Genomic DNA, 20,189 nt, shown 5'->3' with positions numbered 1-20,189 from the left:
CTAGCGACAAATCTGGCGACTTTTTCTGGTGTTATTGGAGACTTATTTATGACATCTTTTTGACGTGAAAGCACGTATCGCTCTTACTCTCAACAAGCAGCGGGTGCTGCCGTGGGCACCTCGCCCGTGCCAAAGCGCTCACAGGCGGAGGATAGTCCTCCCCCAGCTGCTATCAGGGCAGGAGATGTTCACACCTGTGCATCCGAACTGCAAACGAATCGCACATGAGCGAAGCCGCTGCTCCCGCACTGACTGTAACGCAGTCAGTTCTTCTTTTACTGTTATGCTGTTTTGTGGATCAGGTTTAAAACTACTTATAAACACACACACACACAAAGTAACTCCACCAGAGTGCCTATTTCAGGTCACTTTTGCCGGTCCAAGCCCAGATAAAGGAGCAGGGTTGCAATTGTGACATTACAAAAAACAATAATTGCTAAAATAAATTTAATTCATAGTTCTAAATAAATTCTAAATGCATTTAGGACGTTTTTTACTCACTTTATGTTTCTTCCACGATGTTATTTCTCTCTCCAACAACGTAGGTTACAATTATATTAGCATGACCAAGTATGCAAATTAGGCGATGACGTCATTTAGCGACTTCTAGCGACTTTTCGGACAGCCAATAGCGATTTTCCTTACTGAGGAGTTGGCAACCCTGGTAGTTACACTCTCAGTAGCACAGGAACAGAGCGGGAGGGAGAGACAGAGAAAGAGAGCCAGGGACAACAACGTCACATTAGAAAGGTATCCGGTTCTTAAGTCTGACGTCACTAGCCATGTCTGGGACTTAACTCCGCTGCAGATCCATATATCAAATGATCACTATGGCATTACTGAGAGTTGAAAAACTGTCTAAAGTCTTTCATCTTTAATAAATGATCAGTGTTCTGCTCTACCAGGTGTAACAATTGAGTTTAACATCCAGGCATCCATGAAAACGGAATTTATGACATTTAACGGAGTTAGAAGTTAGCAGGAAGTTAGCCCACTATCTTCTATCTAAATACAATATAGCATGTCCTGACTGCGGGGTTTTGGAAACAATTTAAAACGTACAGCTCTGTTATCACTTCCAACGTAAATGAAGACAGAAAACTAAACAGCAGTGACGTTTGCAGGGTTACTGAAGTTGGGCTATATAATGTTGTGCTACGTTATTGCTAGCAACACAGCTATGTTAGCATAACATTAGCACAGTGAAGCTGAAGGATGAACACCAACTTTTTTTCCACTTTATAAAAGTTAACGTGAGGGATTCTGGTGGTCAGGGACAAATGCAATTGCATAGCAGGATGCTATACACGGGGCAAACTTCAGTCAGGAGAACAACTGAGATTATTCATTCACAATACGAGGTTAGTTATTAATATACTGCAACAACATGGGAACAGAACAGCTGCGAGAGAATTCAACATTAAGGAATCAATGTTACAGAAGTGGAGGAAGCGCAGTTTTTGGCTTTCCCCATATTTCAACAGTGCTTCATCTCCTTGCTACGACTGTCGCCCGGCATAATTTGCAGATGATAATGGTTGTAGCCGCTCCGATGCTTTCGACCAATGACTGTATAAAAGATGGACGACGCGACACCGCCTCCTCCCATTGTGCAAAAATGAAGCCAAAATATCCCGCTTGTGGAGGCTGCCATCTTGCAAATTAGGAGCCAGAGTCTGCGTAGTGAGTTGAGGTGGAGCGACTGTGTAACGCTCCCGCCCACACACCTGCTGGACGTGACCGCAAACACGCCCCTCTACACTTTTTACGTAGCCCGAGTTTTTTGCTGGTTTACTGCAACTGACGACTCGTTTAATTAAGGTAAATACAACCATGTCACTGTTATAAAAAAAAAAAAAACACAGCTTATCAGCTTATAGTTTGTTTGTTTTTTTTGCCTGTCCCGTTTGGCTCTTTTGCCATCAGAATTGTTGTCTAAAGGCAAAGAAAGATGCCCAACGGATTTACTTTACCAAATTGACCATCCCAGCCTTGCCATAATGGTCCATTTGATTCACCTTTTATTGTTTATTTTATTTTCACTTACTGAACATGGGACAGACTTGACTGGGGGAAAGAAGGGGAGAAAGAAAGAGGGAAAGAGAAACAGCTGAGAAGAGGGACGGGGGAGAAGGGCAAAAACCAAAAACCAACAGAATGAGCAGAAAAAGAAAAAAAAAAGAAGAAAAAAAGAAAAAAAATGCACATATCAATCACCTGGGTCACCTGCTGAGAAAGAAAAAAGAAAACAAGCAGAAGAGAACAAGAGTAATAGAATAAACAACATCACAATGATATATGGGAATATGACAGTAAATACTAAATATTAAACATTATTGTGCAGCACATAAGATCAACAGAACACAGTGTGAACACCTGTGAGCATGGACGCGCTTGTTTTTTGTTTTTTAAAAGGTTCCTTCATGTAATGATCTGCTAGAGGGTGTGGGGGGGCCACAGCCCCGTCCTCCAGGGCATGAAGCAGGTATGGAGGAGATCAAAACTCCAGACATCCAGAGGCCCCCAGAACACAAGAGACCAAGGAAGACCAACAGAGGGGCAGCCGCGCCACTGTCCCAGAAAGAGCTGAGGAGAGTCCCAGATGAGGGCTCACTCAGCAGCCGCGGAGCAGAAGCCAGGGGGAGTTGCAGTGACGCGCCCGTGAGCTCCGCCGGCAGCCAGCCGTGCCTGAGTGACCAAGCCCCAGGCCGAGAGGCCGGGGGCACCCCACCTCCGAAGTGGCCCGAGCAAGCCCCAGGCTCCAGGCCCCGATAAGCGGCCGCCAAGGAGTGAGCCGGTGTGTACCTGGACGCCCATCCCCGGACACAAAGAACCACCAACGCACCGACGTCTGAGGGAGTCCGCCACTGGCAGGGGAAGTGGTGGTAGGGGGAGATAGGCCTCCATACCTTGGAGGGCCTAAGATGTCCCCAGAGAGGTGGCGCCTGACACCCAACCTGACATATAGACACAGAAATACAGGCACACACATATACAAACATCCATTCCCACCCTCATGCTCTCATATACACTTACTCCACACTCAACCAACGTGGAGACAGACATAAAGAGACGCTGTACACACGATCACACTCCCCAAGCGTACTCTAAGCCCCGGGTCTAGGTACCCTTGGCCCTGGAGGGGGGGGAACTGCACCCAGACCCAGGTGGTGTTACCCTTTTCCCTGCGGTGGGGGGAGGCAGACCGCCCCGACTCCGCAGCAGCAGGGAGGCCCCACACTCCAGACCGCAGTCGGACGGCCAACTCCTCCTCCTAGCCCCCCCGCTCCAGCAGGTCGCAGAGAACGGGGGTGAGAGAAGACTCCAAACCTCCCTCCACCCGCTCATTGTAGTGTTGATGCATGTGTGTTCTAAGGTGCATTTAAAACCCAGGAGGGCATGGAGCTACCTGCCAGAGAGCAGCAGGTAAGCGCATGGTCCCTCCTGCTGGCCCTCAATGTCTACGTGTATTTAACATTGAGAGGTGGGCAACGACGCCAGGGGTGGGGTGTACACCCTGATGGTACTTTGGATTCCGTGTATCGTGCCCACCCCCAAGATCCTATATGTATGTGTAATGAGAGTGTGAGTAATGTGAATGTCTAAGTTGTGGGATAAAATTGAGGCAGAGGCAGCCAGAAGGGGACGGGGGGGTGGCCTCCTCTGCACCCTGGTGACATACCCCTACTCCAAGGTCCTGCATGTGTGGGTGGTTGTGATGGAGTGGGAAGAGGGAGGCAGCTGGAGATGGGGAGGGAAGGAAGGGAGGGGCAAGTGACCCCTCCCTGGGGCCAGCTCCCCCGCTGACCCCAGTAGGCACCCCCATACTCCGCAACCCACCAGGGAAAGGGGGCCCAGGCCCATCCAGACCGGGGCCCAGCGCAGCAGCGCCTCCCGGCCCCACAGAGCCCAGGACAGTCCACCCAACCCCACCACAGAGAAAACTGCACCCACCCCACCATCCACTCTTCTTCCAGACTACATAAGACAATAAACACCCAGGCTGAAATCTTCCTCCACCTCTCCTGTATCTCCCCCTCCTGTAGAGAGAGCCCCTGAGGAGAGGAAAGCTCCTGCAAGATGTGACAATCTTCCCCACCAGTTGAAGAGCCCCCCAGGTGGCTCGATGCACCGGCGGCACCCTGCTCCAGGGCTGGGCCCCCATGCACCCACCCGCCCACAACCCTGGCAACACACCAACCAGGACCCAAGCCCCCGAGGCCCGGCCCGGGCCCCAGCCCAGAGACGGAGCGCCCCCAGAACCTCACGCATACCCTGGACCCACCCAGGGACAGCCAGGCTACCAGGTCAGTAACCCACGCCCGTCACCACAGACCCTCCCCTAGTCCCGCTGCACGCAGCCGCGAGGAAACAAGTCACCTGAGAGCCAACAGAGCCCCTAACCGGACATGACCGCTACCCCGGGTTGAGCCCCCCAAGGAAAATGCCTCCGGGGAACCCCCCGACGCCCTAAGCCTGTCCCTACCCCCACACCAATCACAACAGTGAAGGCGGGACCAAACTATGACCCCCCACCCCCACTAGGTGATGGAGCTGATCAAAGGAGCCCAGAGCAATTGATCTGATGTGGTGGCAGAGGCTGTATCAAGACTAATGTAATCTAATAGATAATTTCTATATTGGTTAGAATTAAAATTATTTTTATTTTTCCAGTTCATGAGGACTGTTTTCTTGGCTATGCATAGGGCAGTGAAAACCATATGGGCGATATTCTTTTCTGAAGTGACATTATCTAAGCTGCCCAACAAACACACTAAGGGGGAAGTTGGAATGTTACATTTCAGACACTTTGATAAGTCTTCACATATCTCGCGCCAAAACTTCTGAACTGGTGGACAGAACCAAAGAGCGTGGATATAATTGTCCGGTGAATTGGTTTGGCAGTGTGAGCAGTTGTTGGTAGACGTAAAGCCCATCTTGAACATCCGATGACCTGTATAGTGCACTCTATGTAATATTTTGTATTGAATTAAGTGAAGACTGGGATTTCTAATTAGATGAAAGGTTTTTAAGCAAATCTGAGACCAGAAGTTTAGGTCTAAGTTAACTGATAAATCCGCTTCCCATTTTGCAATAGGAAGTGATATTGATTCATCTGTTTTAGAAAGCATTCTGTATATTTTGGATAGTAATTTGGGGGTTTTAAGAGTAAGAAATTGAACCACACTTGGTGGTGTTTGTAGTTCAACTTGACCCGGTTTAAATTTCTTTTTTACTATAGATTTAATTTGTTGATATTCTAAAAATCTTTTCTTGTTGATCCCATATTGTGTAACTAGTCTGTCAAATGAAATAAATTCTGTTCCTTCTAGTATATGTTCTAAATATTTGATTCCTTTACCACTCCAATCTGAAAAGTTTATCATATTATTGTTTTGTAATATGTCAGGGTTGTTCCAGATAGGTGTACGTTTGCATGGGATTAATGAAGACGCTGTCAATTTTAGAAACTCCCACCATGCTGTCAGAGAAGCGCTGATGTTGATGCTTTTAAAGCATTCATGTCGTTGGATGTTTGAGCTGATAAATGGTAGGTCTGAGATCTCTAGATTATTGCAAAGTGCAAAGTGCTTATAGTTAATAGCTAATAGCTTATAGTTCTAAAATCACTCTGTTGTGAATTTGTTCGCTAGATTAACCGCTTGCATACGCACTATGTTGGAGGTTTGTTGCTAGCTAGTTAGCGATGCTACACACCTGTTACTCTAATAGTCTGTATTAATGAATGATTCAGCACTTGGTTTTTTTTTTAATTCATTTTTAAACAGCAATGAGATCATCTGACAGAGTCAGTAGCTTTTAAAGCCGTCCGTGTCACGGTCTGAGTGGCAGACCGTGGGGAAGGAGGACCCAAACGCTGGACTCTGTGCAGTGAACAGAGCGTTTATTTACAGTGCAGAAAATGACAAATCCCTGTGTGTTTCCTTGACTCCCTTGTTTCTCTTGACTGGAAAAATACCAGAGGCAGCCATCAAGACACACGCTCTCGCCGTTATACGCTAGCTGATTTTAACTTACGCTAAGACACTGCCGTGGAGTCTTACACAACAATCCCCCATCAAGGAGCACTCAGCCACACTGTTAAATAGCTCCCCGACGAGGCTTGATCAGCTCCAGGTGTGTGTGATTCTCCTCTGCAAGTGTGGCCAGGCTCCTGGCTAACACACCCACCAGGCCAGAAGAACCGGTGCTCTGTCACACCCACACACACCCACCTATACACAAACACGTGGAAACAAAGGACAGCAGCACCAAAAATACACAGTCAATACTTATTCAAAAACCCTGGGTCCTTCAGACCCAGGCCCATGACACTCGGCCTTGTTGTGTTTTCAGTTCATACTCTTTTTGAAATGCACATGTTATCATTAATTATTTAAATGAATGACAAAAATGTAGTCAAAGAAAGTTTGAACAGAGAAATCTGTTTGATTTTGGAGCCACTCCTAGAATAATTTAAATAGGATCTGTAGATTTATTATAAATGATGTCTCGGGCCGTACTTTTACCACCCACCAGAGGGCCACAGCCCTGACTTTAAGAATCTCTGCTGTAACATTTACACAGGTGAAGTTCAGATGTTTGATTTCCTTACTAGGACGGCCTCAGAGCGTCCTGCACTGGGTCTAACCTTAACCCCTTACTGTTTTTACTGTCTCTGAGCATCTGTCAGCACATTGTTTACTCTGGGATTAATAAAGTAAATATTAAATACACTGGTTCTTACATCTTATCTCAGAGTGCTTAAACAGCCAGGGATTGAACCACCAACCTGTCGAGTAATAGATGACCGGTGCTACCTCTTGAGCTACAGCCACCCCGATAAAATGGCCTGATTCTAACTCCTGTCTCTGGAGCTCACACGAGCTCTGATGATAAATACTAAAGTTACTGTAATCTGATTACATATTTCCTCAATAACTGATGACTCCTTTTCTCTGACTCCTCCCCCTCAGGTGTCCACTGCGCTAGACCTCCCCAGCTACACAGACAGACTATGGGAGATTCAGGCCTGCAGCGCCTTGAAGGGACTCGGCCTCCAGCGGGCCTTCAACTCCGTCAACAAGATGATCAAGATGGGCTCGCTCTGCGGTAGAGTATCATTTCCTGTTCTTGCTCAAACACAGTGGTGTTTCTGAGTAGCTTATTTGCTTAGCAATTTAATTAACAACTTTTAAATACATTCGTTTTTCATAGTATAATCTTCACCTGCTTCATCCGAAGCACACTTTTTGTGTACTCACTACCTAATTAATAGCCAAAGTATTCACTCACTGTCTCTGTACTGTTTCGCTAGCTTAGCTTAGCTCGTAGCCGACTCGTTAGCACCGTGGCTGTATCCCAATTCAGGGTCTGCAGCCTTAAAGTACGCAGCCTCAACGATCCTCATGGGCCGCGTACTTAAAGACCGCTAAGGCCGGAAATGCGAAGCTTGTGAAATGGGACGGTCTAGCCTCCGTTGCGCTGCCCAGGTTGCCTAGCAACCATGATACTAACAGCTGGAAACGTGTCATACAGCTTTGTTTGACAGAAATGAAGGAGAACATATTTTGTTCATTTGTTTGTTTCTTTCTACATGAGCTTTGATCATTCTCTGTAGGATTAAGCTCAGCTATTGAACGGCGAATATTTTAAAGTAAAGGCTTTAAAACAAAGTTAGTACAAACGTCACCAATGTCCCATAACTTTGCCGACATGTGGCCAACAGTAATGTTTTAATGTTCTTCGTTATTAAACATTTGCACATAAATAAGTGACATAATATTCAGTACTTACTTTTCACAGTTTCGCATTTCGAGCAGCCTTTGAATTGGGACAGCCTTCGGCGCGCCGCTGTGACGTAATCGGCCTTGAAATGCGTACTTTAAGGCTGCAGACCCTGAATTGGGATACAGCCCATGGCTACTTCACCTGTCCCTCCTGCACTTTCTTGCTCATTGTGTCAGATGTTTAGTTACTCCTCGGCCTCCTTTAGCAGTAATGATATCTGTAACAAATGTAGCATATTTGCAGCTCTGGAGGCCAGGATTACTGAATTGGAGACTCGGCTTCGCACCCTTCATTCACCCGTAGCTAGCCAGGCCCCTATAGCTGGTGCAGCTGAAGATAGCGTAGGCCCCGCTAGCTGTTCCCCGGCAGACCCCAAGCAGCTGGGGAAAGAGGGCAGCTGGGTGACGGTGAGGAGGAAGCATAGTCCTAAACAGAAGCCCCAGGTACACCACCAACCCGTTCATGTGTCTAACCGTTTTTCCCCACTTGCCGACACACCTGCCGGGGGTCAAACTCTGGTAATTGGGGATTCTGTTCTCAGACATGTGAAGCTAGAGACACCGGCAACCATAGTCAATTGTCTTCCAGGGGCCAGAGCAGGCGACATTGAGGGAAATTTAAAACTGCTGGCTAAGGGTAAACGTAAATTCAGTAAAATCATAATTCACGTCGGCAGTAATGACACCCGGTTACGCCAATCAGAGGTCACTAAAATCAATATTGAATCGGTGTGCAACTTTGCCAAAACAATGTGGGACTCTGTAGTTTTCTCTGGTCCCCTCCCCAATCAGACCAGGAGTGACATGTTTAGCTGCATGTTCTCCTTAAATTGCTGGCTGTCTGAGTGGTGTCCCAGAAACGATGTGGGCTTCATAGATAATTGGCAAACCTTCTGGAGGAAACCTGGTCTTTTTAGGAGAGACGGCATCCATCCCACTTTGGATGGAGCAGCTCTCATTTCTAGAAATATGGACAAATTTATTAAACCCCCCAAAAAATGACTATCCAGAGTTGGGACCAGGAAGCAGAGTTGCAGTCTTACACGCCTCTCTGCAGCTTCTCTCCTCCTGCTACCCCCCCAAAAACCCATCTCCATAAAGACTGTGTCAGCTCCCAAACAGACAAAAAACAAACTAAAAACCAGCAACAAACAACTTAAACATAAACAATTACAAAGAAAGAACAATACAGTATCCACATCTGAACCAAAGAGTAAAACAGTGAAATGTGGATTATTAAATATTAGATCTCTCTCCTCCAAGTCTCTGTTAGTACATGACTTAATAATTGATCAACAAATTGATTTACTCTGCCTTACAGAAACCTGGTTGCAGCAGGATGATTATGTTAGTTTAAATGAATCAACACCCCCGAGTCATTCTAACTACCAGAAACCTCGAAGCACAGGCCGAGGGGGCGGTGTGGCAGCAATTTTTCACACCAGCCTATTAATTAATGAAAGACCAAGACAGACTTTTAATTCATTTGAAAGCCTGATGCTTAACATTGTCCACCCCAGCTGTGAAACTCAGAAACCAGTCATCTATCGTCCACCTGGGCCTTACACAGAGTTTCTGTCTGATTTCTCAGACTTTATATCTAATTTAGTTCTGAGCTCAGATAAAATAATTATTTTGGGTGATTTTAACATCCATGTAGATGCTAAAAATGACAGCCTCAACATGGCATTTAATCTGTTATTAGACTCAATTGGTTTCTCTCAAAATGTAAAAGAACCCACCCACCACTTTAATCACACTCTAGATCTTGTTTTAACATATGGCATAGAAACTGAACATTTAACAGTGTTTCCTGAAAACCCTCTGCTGTCTGATCATTTCCTGATAACATTTACATTTACAATAATTGATTACACAGCGGTGGAGAGTAGACTTTATCAAAGTAGATGTCTTTCTGAAAGCGCTGTAACTAAGTTTAAGAATATAATCCACCCACTGTTATCATCTTCAATGCCCTGTACCAACACAGAGCAGAGCAGCTATCTGAACGCTACCCCAACAGAGGTCGATTATCTTGTTAATAATTTCACCTCCTCACTACGTACGACTCTGGATACTGTAGCTCCTGTGAAAACTAAGGTCTCTAATCTAAAGTCCTCTGCTTTCCTAACGATATGGTCAACAATCTGAAGGAGAGAATTCTTCAAATTGCAGAGGAATATCCAACTGTGACAAACATTGTTCTGCATACAGGGTCAAACGATGTGTCCAAACAACAGTCGGAGGTTCTGAAACAGGACTTTACTGGATTATTAAATACTGCAAACTCTCTGAATGCAGCTGTATTCATCAGTGGACCTGTACCGCCGATCAGAGGAGACGAGAGATTCAGCAGGTTGTTTACACTGAATAAATGGCTTATATCAGCATGTGCTGACCACTCAGTGCATTTTATCAACAACTTTAATATTTTTTGGGAATGCAGGCATCTGTTTAAAGCAAATGGATTTAATTTTAACAAGTCAGGGGTGAAACTGTTCACCTCCAACTTGTTTTATTCCATACGTCATCCATCTGTGCTTGGTGCCAAGGCTGAGATAAACGAGGAGTTATCTCATAAAGAGGAACAAACAGTACTCCAAGAACAGACAAAGCCCAGCAGAAACCTTGAGGAGGAGCTCCATTTGCCCCCACCCGGGAAGAGCCTCAGAAAGGAGAGACATCTGAGGCAAGAAGAGGGGTCCCTATTTGCCTCCAACTCTCTCAACAACACCAACGACCAGGACCAGGGACCACGACCTTCCCCAGTCCCCCAAACCCCTGACAGGCCATCACCCCCATCACCCTCCTCCCCCTCCCTTTCTCCCTCCTCCCCACACCTGAAATTCACTGAGGAGATGATGGAGCGGGTCAATGCTGGGCTCAGATCTACCCCCCGGCCCAATCCCTTTTTGTCCCCCATAAACCCCCCACCAGAGCGGCAAAAGGTTCGCCATCGAGCCCCACCCTCAACAGAGCAATCGAAGTCACATTGCTCAGCCTCACCCCCCTTAGTTCCTCCTTACCACCTTCATGCTCTGTCTCCGAAGTCTGATGTGTGATGTGTGGAGGGTCCGGGCTGCGAGGATTATGGCAGTGGTGACTTTTCCCAGGAGAAGCTGGGACCCTGTTTACTAGAAGGTTTTAAAATCTCTGTACTTTTAGGTGACAGGAGACATGTGGCCTGGTCAAAACACAGAGAAATGCACTCTAAAAGATCTTTAAATATATTAAACATACCTTGTGTGCCACAGACTGCTCCCAAACACGAGGGAACAAGTAATACCTCTAAAACACTTAAGGTGGCTTTATTAAATGTTATATCTTTAGATGGGAAAACATTTTTAATTAATGGTAAATGGCCTGTATTTATATAGCGCTTTACTAGTCCCTAAGGACCCCAAAGCGCTTTACATATCCAGTCATCCACCCAGTCACACACTGGTGATGGCAAGCTACATTGTAGCCACAGCCACCCTGGGGCGCACTGACAGAGGCGAGGCTGCCGGACACTGGCGCCACCGGGCCCTCTGACCACCACCAGTAGGCAACGGGTGAAGTGTCTTGCCCAAGGACACAATGACCGAGACTGTCCAAGCCGGGGCTCGAACCGGCAACCTTCCGATTACAAGGCAAACTCCCAACTCTTGAGCCACGATCACCCACAATTAATGATGTGTCAGTCTGTGTTCCTCCGTGTCAGTCTGTGTAACTCCGTGTCAGTCTGTTACCCTGCGTTCCACGGTGTCCTGTTCCTCGTCTGCGTCTCTCTGCTATTCATCATCCGTTGTCATATGCTCCCAGGTCTGTTATTTTTAGTTCTCCCAGTTTAGGTGTCTTTAGTTATTTGTTATGCCCCACTGTTTGTTTGCCACTACACCTCTGTAAATAAAGCCACCAGTATCTCATCCACTGCCTGCATCTTGGGTCCTCCTTCTAAATCCACACGGCTCGCCTCGGCAGCCGTGACAAGGAGTCCTGATAGGGACTAGAAAGAGAGAGCAGATTTCTCCTGTTTTGGCTTCCCTTCATTGGCTTCCTGTTAAATCCAGAATTAAATTCAAAATCCTGCTCCTCACATACAAGGTCTTAACTCATTCACTGCCAGCCATTGGCAGTGAATGAGTTAAACCCATTGACTCATGCACTGCAATTGACGGCTATAGACGTCAATGGCAGTGAATGAGTTAAATAATCAAGCCCCATCTTATCTTAATGGCCTTGTAGTACCATATCACCCTATTAGAGCACTTCGCTCTCGCTCTGCAGGCCTACTTGTTGTTCCTAGAGTATTTAAAAGTAGAATGGGAGGCAGAGCCTTCAGTTTTCAGGCCCCTCTTCTGTGGAACCAGCTTCCAGTTTGGATTCAGGAGACAGACACTATCTCTACTTTCAAGATTAGGCTTCAAACTTTCCTTTTTGCTAAAGCATATAGTTAGGGCTGGACCAGGTGACCCTGAATCCTCCCTTAGTTATGCTGCAATAGACGTAGGCTGCCGGGGATTCCCATGATGCATTGAGTTTTTCCTTTCCAGTCACCTTTCTCACTCACTATGTATTAACAGACCTCTCTGCATTGAATCATATCTGTTATTAACCTCTGTCTCTCTTCCACAGCATGTCTTTTATCCTGTCTTCCTTCTCTCACCCCAACCGGTCGCAGCAGATGGCCGCCCCTCCCTGAGCCTGGTTCTGCCGGAGGTTTCTTCCTGTTAAAAGGGAGTTTTTCCTTCCCACTGTTGCCAAAGTGCTTGCTCATAGGGGGTCATATGATTGTTGGGTTTTTCTCTGTATCTATGAAGCGCCTTGAGGCGACTTATGTTGTGATTTGGCGCTATATAAATAAAATTGAATTGAATTGAATTGAATTGAATTGAATGTGGTTAGATGTTCCAAAGCAATAATTTAAGCCACTGAAACTGTATCTATAATAAAATGTTTATTTTTCAAACGATTGATCGTGGTGATTGATTCTGACATCAGATGAATATTTAAATGATCCTCGGACTCGGCCCCATCAATCAGTTTAAACCATATCACTGACATCACTGTCTTTTAGCTGCTTTGCTTTGGTCCGCTCTGAGCACGTGCAGACTCCTTAGGCTGAACCAGGACTGGAGCAGCAGCAGGACTGGGACCAGGACCCAGACTCCATTAAATAAGACCAGGTAGACCCATAGGTAGAGCAAGGAGGATGTGTTCAGGTGAGGGCTGCCCATCAGCCAATCGGGACAGAAGGTCATCCAGCCGCCGTATAGCTCGCACACACTCAGAGCGATCTGCAGGAAGTGTCTGACAGATTGGTTCACCATTAACATCAGTACCAAGCAGTACCAGCAACACAGTAACTGCAGTACAGGAAGTGTTACCTGTAGTACTTGTCCTTCAGTACTGCGTGTATAAGCAGGAGAGCTAGCAGCGAGTCGAGGACGACGGTCAGGATCTCGATGGAGACGATCGTCGGATCAGAAACCAGCCAGCGACTGTCGGCTTTCCCGTACTCCTTCCCTACAGGTAAGACAGGTGAGAAGAAGTCAAACATCCCAAATGACGTACCAAATAGTGTGTTTTTACAGTATCTGTGAGTAAAAGTACTTCATTACTTTGTTCTCATACTGGACTTCAGATCAAACTAACACTGCCTGGAAATACTGCAGTGTATTTACAAAATACTCACAGAGCTCAGCCAGTGGCCCTTCAGAAGCCTCCACTGTCCCAACCAGAGACATGTAAACAAACGGACCCTCCTAAAAAAACAAAAATCAGAGACATGGAAACAAATGGATCTTCCTAAAAACCTTTAGGTTTAGAATAAAAAATAAACAAGAATAAACAAAAACTAAGTGTTTATGAAATGAGTCTAATTTTGAAGATGAGCTGAAACTTGAATAACGTTTTTTGTCATCATGATGAAGATGGGAATAACTAAGAATAAAGCACCGCCTACCAGCGTCAGATGGACAATGACATCATAAAAGAGCCACAGCAAGATCCACCAGTTCTGTGTAGAGCTCCGCCCACAATACCTGCGTGTTAGCAGGACAGCTGCCAACAGCTGGCCACTGCATGCTAACAGAGACAAGACGGAGACCAGAGAGAGGCCAGGAGGCGCCGATGAGTCCATCTGCAACCACAGAAGAAAAAGGAAGAGAAGGAACAGCATATAGAAGAGGTACCAGTACTACAGACTGTACTTCAAATATGCCACAGTAAAATTATTTTAGGATTAGTGTAGTAATATTGCAGAAATGCTGTATGCAGTTGTTCTGTGTAGGCTCACCACTGCTCTGTGTGAAAATGGACGTCTCAGGCTCCGCCCCCTGGCATTCCCTATTGAACTGCTGTTTCTAAATCCCGCCCCACACTCTCCCATTCACTGGTGAGGAGAACACTCCACTCCCTGTTCCCGCCTCCTCCCTCACAAACGGCTGAGGTCAAAGGTCAGCAGCAGATGAACATCATGTTTATCTGAAGCTAAACGTTAACATTCATTCTGACCACAGAAGAAGAAAATGAGGAGCTCAGTGTTTAAAACAAGCAAACAAACAAACAGGGGAATAAAACCCAAATCTCATTAAAAAAATACAAACAGTACTTCAGCAGTTCTTTGGTACATCCAATTCAATTTTATTGATATAGCGCCAAATCACAACAACAGTCGCCTCAAGGCGCTTTATATTGTACAGTAGATAAAAGCCCAACAATCATATGAACCCCTATGCGCAGCGGTGGGTTTTTTTCTGTTCTCAAACTGATCTCCCTGTTGGAGCGCAGTCTGGGGGGAGTTCTTTTTTTCCTCATTGTCTTTCCTGATGTTTTGTATTTTCAATTGTTCGGTTCTGGGTCGCTGTTCGTGCGGCTGACCTGCCAGCTACGTAGCCTGACCTGTCTCCCCAATATGATGTTTGTATATTGTATGTACGGTCGGCAAGGTCAGTATCTCAATTGCCCCTCGGGGATAAATAAAGTCTTCTGAATCTGAATCTGAATGAGCAAGCACTTTGGCAACAGTGGGAAGGAAAAACTCCCTTTTAGCAGGAAGAAACCTCCGGCAGAACCAGGCTCAGGGAGGGGCGGGGCCATCTGCTGTGATTGGTTGGGTTGAGAGAAGGAAAACAGAATAAAGACATGCTGTGGAAGAGAGACAGAGATTAATAACAAATATGATTCAATGCAGAGAGATCTATTAACAGACCTTCCCAAAGTGTGGGGCCCGCCCCCTAGGGGGGGCACAGAGCCATTGCAGGGGGAGCGCGGTATGAAAAGGGAAAAAAACACAAAGAACGCTTGGACACTGCTAGCACGGTGCGCCCACACAAACGCAAAGCAGGAGATGAAGCACCGCTGACTATGTTTCCAAACCAACTTCATTCTAAGCCAAAGACTAGAAAATATGGTGAAGCAAATCTTCCCTTTGTTTCACCTGCACAAGTGCCGAGGTAGGTCTCTGTGACAGAATTAGTTTCCCCTGCGTTGGGAGCAGTGCTGGGCTCTCCAAATCACGGACAAACAGTATCCCACATTCTTGATTTTTAGTTCACAAACACTTGTTGTAATGACTAACTACTCCTGACATTTTGGAGATGTTAGCTCTTTATACAGTAAAGTTACAGTGGGATACAAATAACATCAGGCTGATCCTGCCACAATTTGCCTGGTTCAAATCACTGACAAACAGTATCCCATCGTTGATTATGTTTTTAAACCCATTTTGCACAGAGAGGCATTTTTTGAAAAATGTAAAGTAATAATGTAAACAGAATTGGTCCTAGAACTGAACCCTGTGGAACTCCATAATTGGCCTTAGTGTGTGAAGAGGACTCTTCATTTACATGCACAAACTGGAGTCTATTAGATAGATGTGATACAAACCACTGCAGCACAGTACCTGTAATACCTACAGCATGTTCTAATCGCTCTAATAGGATATTAAAAAAAATCCAAGATGGCGGCAGTCAATTGTTGTCTGCCGCCATGAAGAGGAGGTAGACTTCCACTGTAACCTCCGTGCGGATCTGTGATATTTTGCTCGGCTAAAAGTTATCAAGGCTGACGAAAGCTTGGTTTTGCATTTGCTGGATATTGATCTGAAAACTCTTTTCTTGCTGTGTCACGACTGACTTTTTAGCTAACGTAAGCTAAAGTGGCAGTGTCTGTTTTTGTTTTTGACGCTGTCGCCGGTACGAGATTCCGGAATGGCACCACTTACCTCAACATCCAGCTGTGAAAGCTGCATCAACCTGAGCCAAAAAGTGATCGAGCTGGAACAAAGGATATCCACGCTATACCAAATCCAGGGGGCTGAATGCGAACTTGACACGATCCTCCTTGGCAAAGCTCAAACCACCGCTACTAGCGCTGAGCTAGCCGACACAGTGCACCATCCAGCTGCTGTGTCCCAAGATCCCGCCAACAGTCAACACAGGCTCTCAACTTGCGTCGCTGGTGCTTCTGCCAAGGACGAGAACTCCTGGTTTCAGCTAGGGGCCAGACCCAAGGCTCTGGTCAGCTCCACTCCACTCCAACCAGCGCCATGGACCATGGTTGAGACGCGTGGTGGCTGCAGAGGGGGCAGGAGGATCTGTCTCTCGCACCCTCACCCCTCCGGTGCGGTAGTATTGGAGAATAAATTCAATGTCCTGGATCCTGTGGACTTTCCTCCTCTGACCGCTAGCCCTCGCCATCCCGCTGTGTCGCTGAGGTCTGCGCCATCTCCACCACTACGCCCCCGGAGCCGCGGCGGGCAACCCGACGCTGTGGTGCAAACTCACCGCGGAGAGCTGTGCTTTACCCCGGCTCCTCGGAGAAGAGGACCCACGGCGCGGCTACCTGGGAGTCACTCACGCAGTCCGGCTGGCGCATCTCCATCTGAACACCCCCGGTGTCACGGCGCGGGCGTCTCAGATGGCCAACAGCCCTCGGTGGCACCTCCTCTCTCCACGCTGGTCCTCGGGGATTCCATCGTCAGGAACGTGCGGATGAGGGGGGCGCTCACGCTGTCGTTCCCGGGAGCCACTGTTGTTGACATAGTGGACAGAATTCCCAACATTCTGGCATCCCACCCACAGGTTAACCGGCTCATCATCCACATCGGCACCAATGACATCCCCAAACAGCAATCTGAGCTGCTGAAGTTGGACTTCCTCGAACTCTTCAGCCTCCTTGGTCAGTTGCAGGTGAGTGCTTTTATCTCTGGGCCCACCCCCACCTGTGGCAGAGGGATAGGCCGTTTCAGCCGGCTGCTCAGCCTTAACACCTGGCTTTCCTCTGCCTGTATCTCCCACGGCGTGGGTTTTATTAACAACTTTGATGCCTTCTGGGAGAGGAGGCATCTTTTTGGGGCAGACGGGCTCCACCTCAACGCCTGGGGACGCCGTTTGCTGTCCGCCAATTTGGCATTTGGCGGCAAATTGGCATTTGTTCTCACTGAGGCCTCCCCACCAAATTTTAATTTCTCTTTTTCTATTAGAAGTGGTGAGAGAGGTGGTGGGACTGCATCTTTAGCCAACAACACACTCACCACCAAACAAATTTTATTTGATCATTTTACCACTTTTGAATTCCATGCTATTGTTTTCAGCAGCCCTCCAGTTTTATCTGTCACAATTTATAGACCACCTAAAGACAGCGCTGCTTTTATCAAGGAATTCTCAGAATTTTTAACAAACATACATTCAAAATACACTCAACAAAAATATAAACGCAACACTTTTGTTACTGCTCCCATTCCCCATGGGATGGACGTAGAGACCTAAAATTCATTCCAGATACACAATATAACCATCCCTCCCAAACAGTGGTCACAAATCAGTCCAAATGTGTGGTAGTGGGCACATCTGCTATATTGAGATAATCCAGCCCACCTCACAGGTGTGCCACATCAGGATGCTGATCTGACATCATGAGTAGTGCACAGGTGTACCTCAGACTGCCCACAACAAAAGGCCACCCTGGAATGTGCAGTTTTGTCTCACAGCAAAATGCCACAGATGCCACAAGCAATGAGGGAGCGTGCAACTGGCATGCTGACAGCAGGAATGTCAACCAGATCTGTCGCCCGTGCATTGAATGTTCATTTCTCAACCATAAGCCGTCTCCACAGGCGTTTCAGAGAATATGGCAGCACATCCAACCGGCCTCACAACCGCAGACCTCGTGTAACCACACCAGCCCAGGACCTCCACATCCAGCAGGTTCACCTCCAAGATCGTCTGAGACCAGCCACCCAGACAGCTGCTGGAACAATTGGTTTGCACAACCAAACAATTTCTGCACAAACTGTCAGAAACCGTCTCAGGGACGCTCAACTGCATGCCCGTCATTACTAGTTAACGTTAAAGGGATTGTTGGCTCAACAGAGCTCTGACTGTTTGTCAGCCTGGCTACAGAGCTGAAGAGAAACCTGGGGTTGTTCTTATTTTCTTCAATAAGTGATGAATAGTAAGATGTTCTGGCTTTGCGGAGGGCTTTCTTATAAAGCAACAAACTATTTCTCCAGGCTAAATGATGATCCTCTAAATTTGTGACACGCCATTTCCTCTCCAGATTACGAGTCATCTGCTTTAGGCTACGTGTTTGAGAATTATACCACGGAGTCAGGTACTTCTGATTTGAGGCCTTAGTTTTCACAGGAGCTACAGTATCCAGAGTCGTACGTAGTGAGGAGGTGAAATTATTAACAAGATAATCGACCTCTGTTGGAGTAGCGTTCAGATAGCTGCTCTGCCCTGTGTTGGTACAGGGCATTGAAGATGATAACAGTGGGTGGATTATATTTTTAAACTTAGTTACAGAACTTTCAGAAAGACAAGTTGATTCATTTAAACTAACATAATCATCCTGCTGCAACCAGGTTTCTGTAAGGCAGAGTAGATCAATTTGTTGATCAATTATTAAGTCATGTACTAACAGAGACTTGGAGGAGAGAGACCTAATATTTAATAATCCACATTTCACTGTTTTACTCTTTGTTTCAGATGTGGATACTGTATTGTTCTTTCTTTGTAATTGTTTATGTTTAAGTTGTTTGTTGCTGGTTTTTAGTTTGTTTTTTGTCTGTTTGGGAGCTGACACAGTCTCTATGGAGATGGGTTTTTTAGCAGGAGGAGAGAAGCTGCAGAGAGGCGTGTAACGGTGTGTTCACACCAAACGCGATGGACGTGAACAAAACACCCCAAATGCCCCTAATTTGACGCGTGCACATTCGCGTCTCAACGCTGCGTTATCCTTGTCTTATTAAATGCACGCACACACCGATCTCTGCTCCGATTCCCACTTTATTTCCTATTCTCTTTTTTTTTTCTGGGGCTTCTTGCTCGCCAGTGAATTACACACCTTGCAGCAACACAGTGCCATCTCGTGGCTGATACAAACATAGGTCAACATGTTACATCTCCCTTCTTAAAAAAAACAACAACAACAAAACAACTCAGGCTTGTAAAATTTCTAAGGCAACTGAAATTACAGGAATAACATCCTGAGCAACATCAATTACTATCATAGCATTCGACTCAATACTCGCTACATCATAACCATAATATACAGATGCATTTAGTGACATCATTGGAACAACAAACATGTAAACAGCCCCCCCTTTTTTTTTCTTTTTTTTTTTAGGGCAGCGATCCGCCTGCACCCTTTACCTTTACAATATTACAGGTCCAAGACCTGTCTTGGTTTAGTAACACGCCCATATCGAGTCGTGTATCCGGGTGTTGTAATGTCTTTATCAGGGGGCTCCACAGGCGGGGGCTGAGAAACCACAGAGCTGTCATCGCTGTTGACTGTTGTTTGAATGAACTCCTCACCTCCTACGCTGTTTCTGCCTTCACGGAGGTGTCGGCGGTTACGGCGATAAACTGTGGTTATGTTGTAGCTTCTGGACGTGTCGGCACAACTTGTGACTGCAGCTGGTTTCCAGGAACCAGCTTGTTGCCGGAACCGGACCGGTGTGCCAGGATATAGTTGAGGCAGAGGTCGGGCGGCTCTGTTGAAATGAGTCTGCTGGCGCTGCTGGCAGGCTTCTCTCCTTTCACGCACTGTTTGCTGGCAAACTACTTGGGGTTCCAGCTGTTTTGGTGTTGCAGGGAGGATGGAGTGGAGTCTCCGGCTCATGAGTAGTTGTGCAGGTGACTTTAAGTTGTCCACAGGGGTGTTCCGGTATTCTAATAGGCTCAAGTAGGGATCCTTATGTTCAGCTTTGGCCTTGTCCAGAAGTTTTTTTGCTGTCTGGACCGTTTTCTCGGCTCGGCCGTTGCTCTGTGGGTAATGGGGGCTAGTAGTGGTGTGGGTGAAACTCCATGACTTTGCGAACTGTTGGAACTTACTTGAAGCATAGCACGGGCCGTTATCACTAATCACTGACTCTGGAATACCATACCTAGCCATGGCTGACTTTAG

At 46.5% G+C, this 20,189-nt stretch overlaps 1 protein-coding gene across 3 annotated transcripts in view; it reads right to left on the bottom strand.

Annotated features, from left to right (window-relative positions):
- ebpl (EBP like) overlaps positions 1–20,189 on the bottom strand; it is a 46,722-nt gene that overhangs the window by 12,134 nt on the left and 14,399 nt on the right. The window contains exons 1-5 of one of the 3 annotated variants that reach the window (XM_080883512.1): positions 14,071–14,314; positions 13,738–13,914; positions 13,468–13,537; positions 13,160–13,298; positions 12,707–13,082 (exon numbers count right to left, since the gene is read on the bottom strand). The exons of 1 other annotated variant lie outside the window; for it this stretch is intronic. In XM_080883512.1, coding sequence (XP_080739638.1) covers positions 12,836–13,082; positions 13,160–13,298; positions 13,468–13,537; positions 13,738–13,914; positions 14,071–14,163 — 726 coding nt within the window. In that variant the 5' untranslated portion in view covers positions 14,164–14,314 and the 3' untranslated portion in view covers positions 12,707–12,835. Of the gene's footprint in view, positions 1–12,706; positions 13,083–13,159; positions 13,299–13,467; positions 13,538–13,737; positions 13,915–14,070; positions 14,315–20,189 lie in introns of those variants that run through there. One more of the 3 variants, XM_080883513.1, reaches the window with a different exon arrangement.

The sequence above is a fragment of the Rhamphochromis sp. 'chilingali' genome, assembly GCF_963969265.1.
Source record: "Rhamphochromis sp. 'chilingali' genome assembly, chromosome: 5".
NCBI classification, from domain to species: Eukaryota; Metazoa; Chordata; class Actinopteri; order Cichliformes; family Cichlidae; genus Rhamphochromis; species Rhamphochromis sp. 'chilingali'.
The sequence above is the reverse complement of the archived record's forward strand: the minus strand, read 5'-3'. Positions and strand labels throughout refer to the sequence as shown.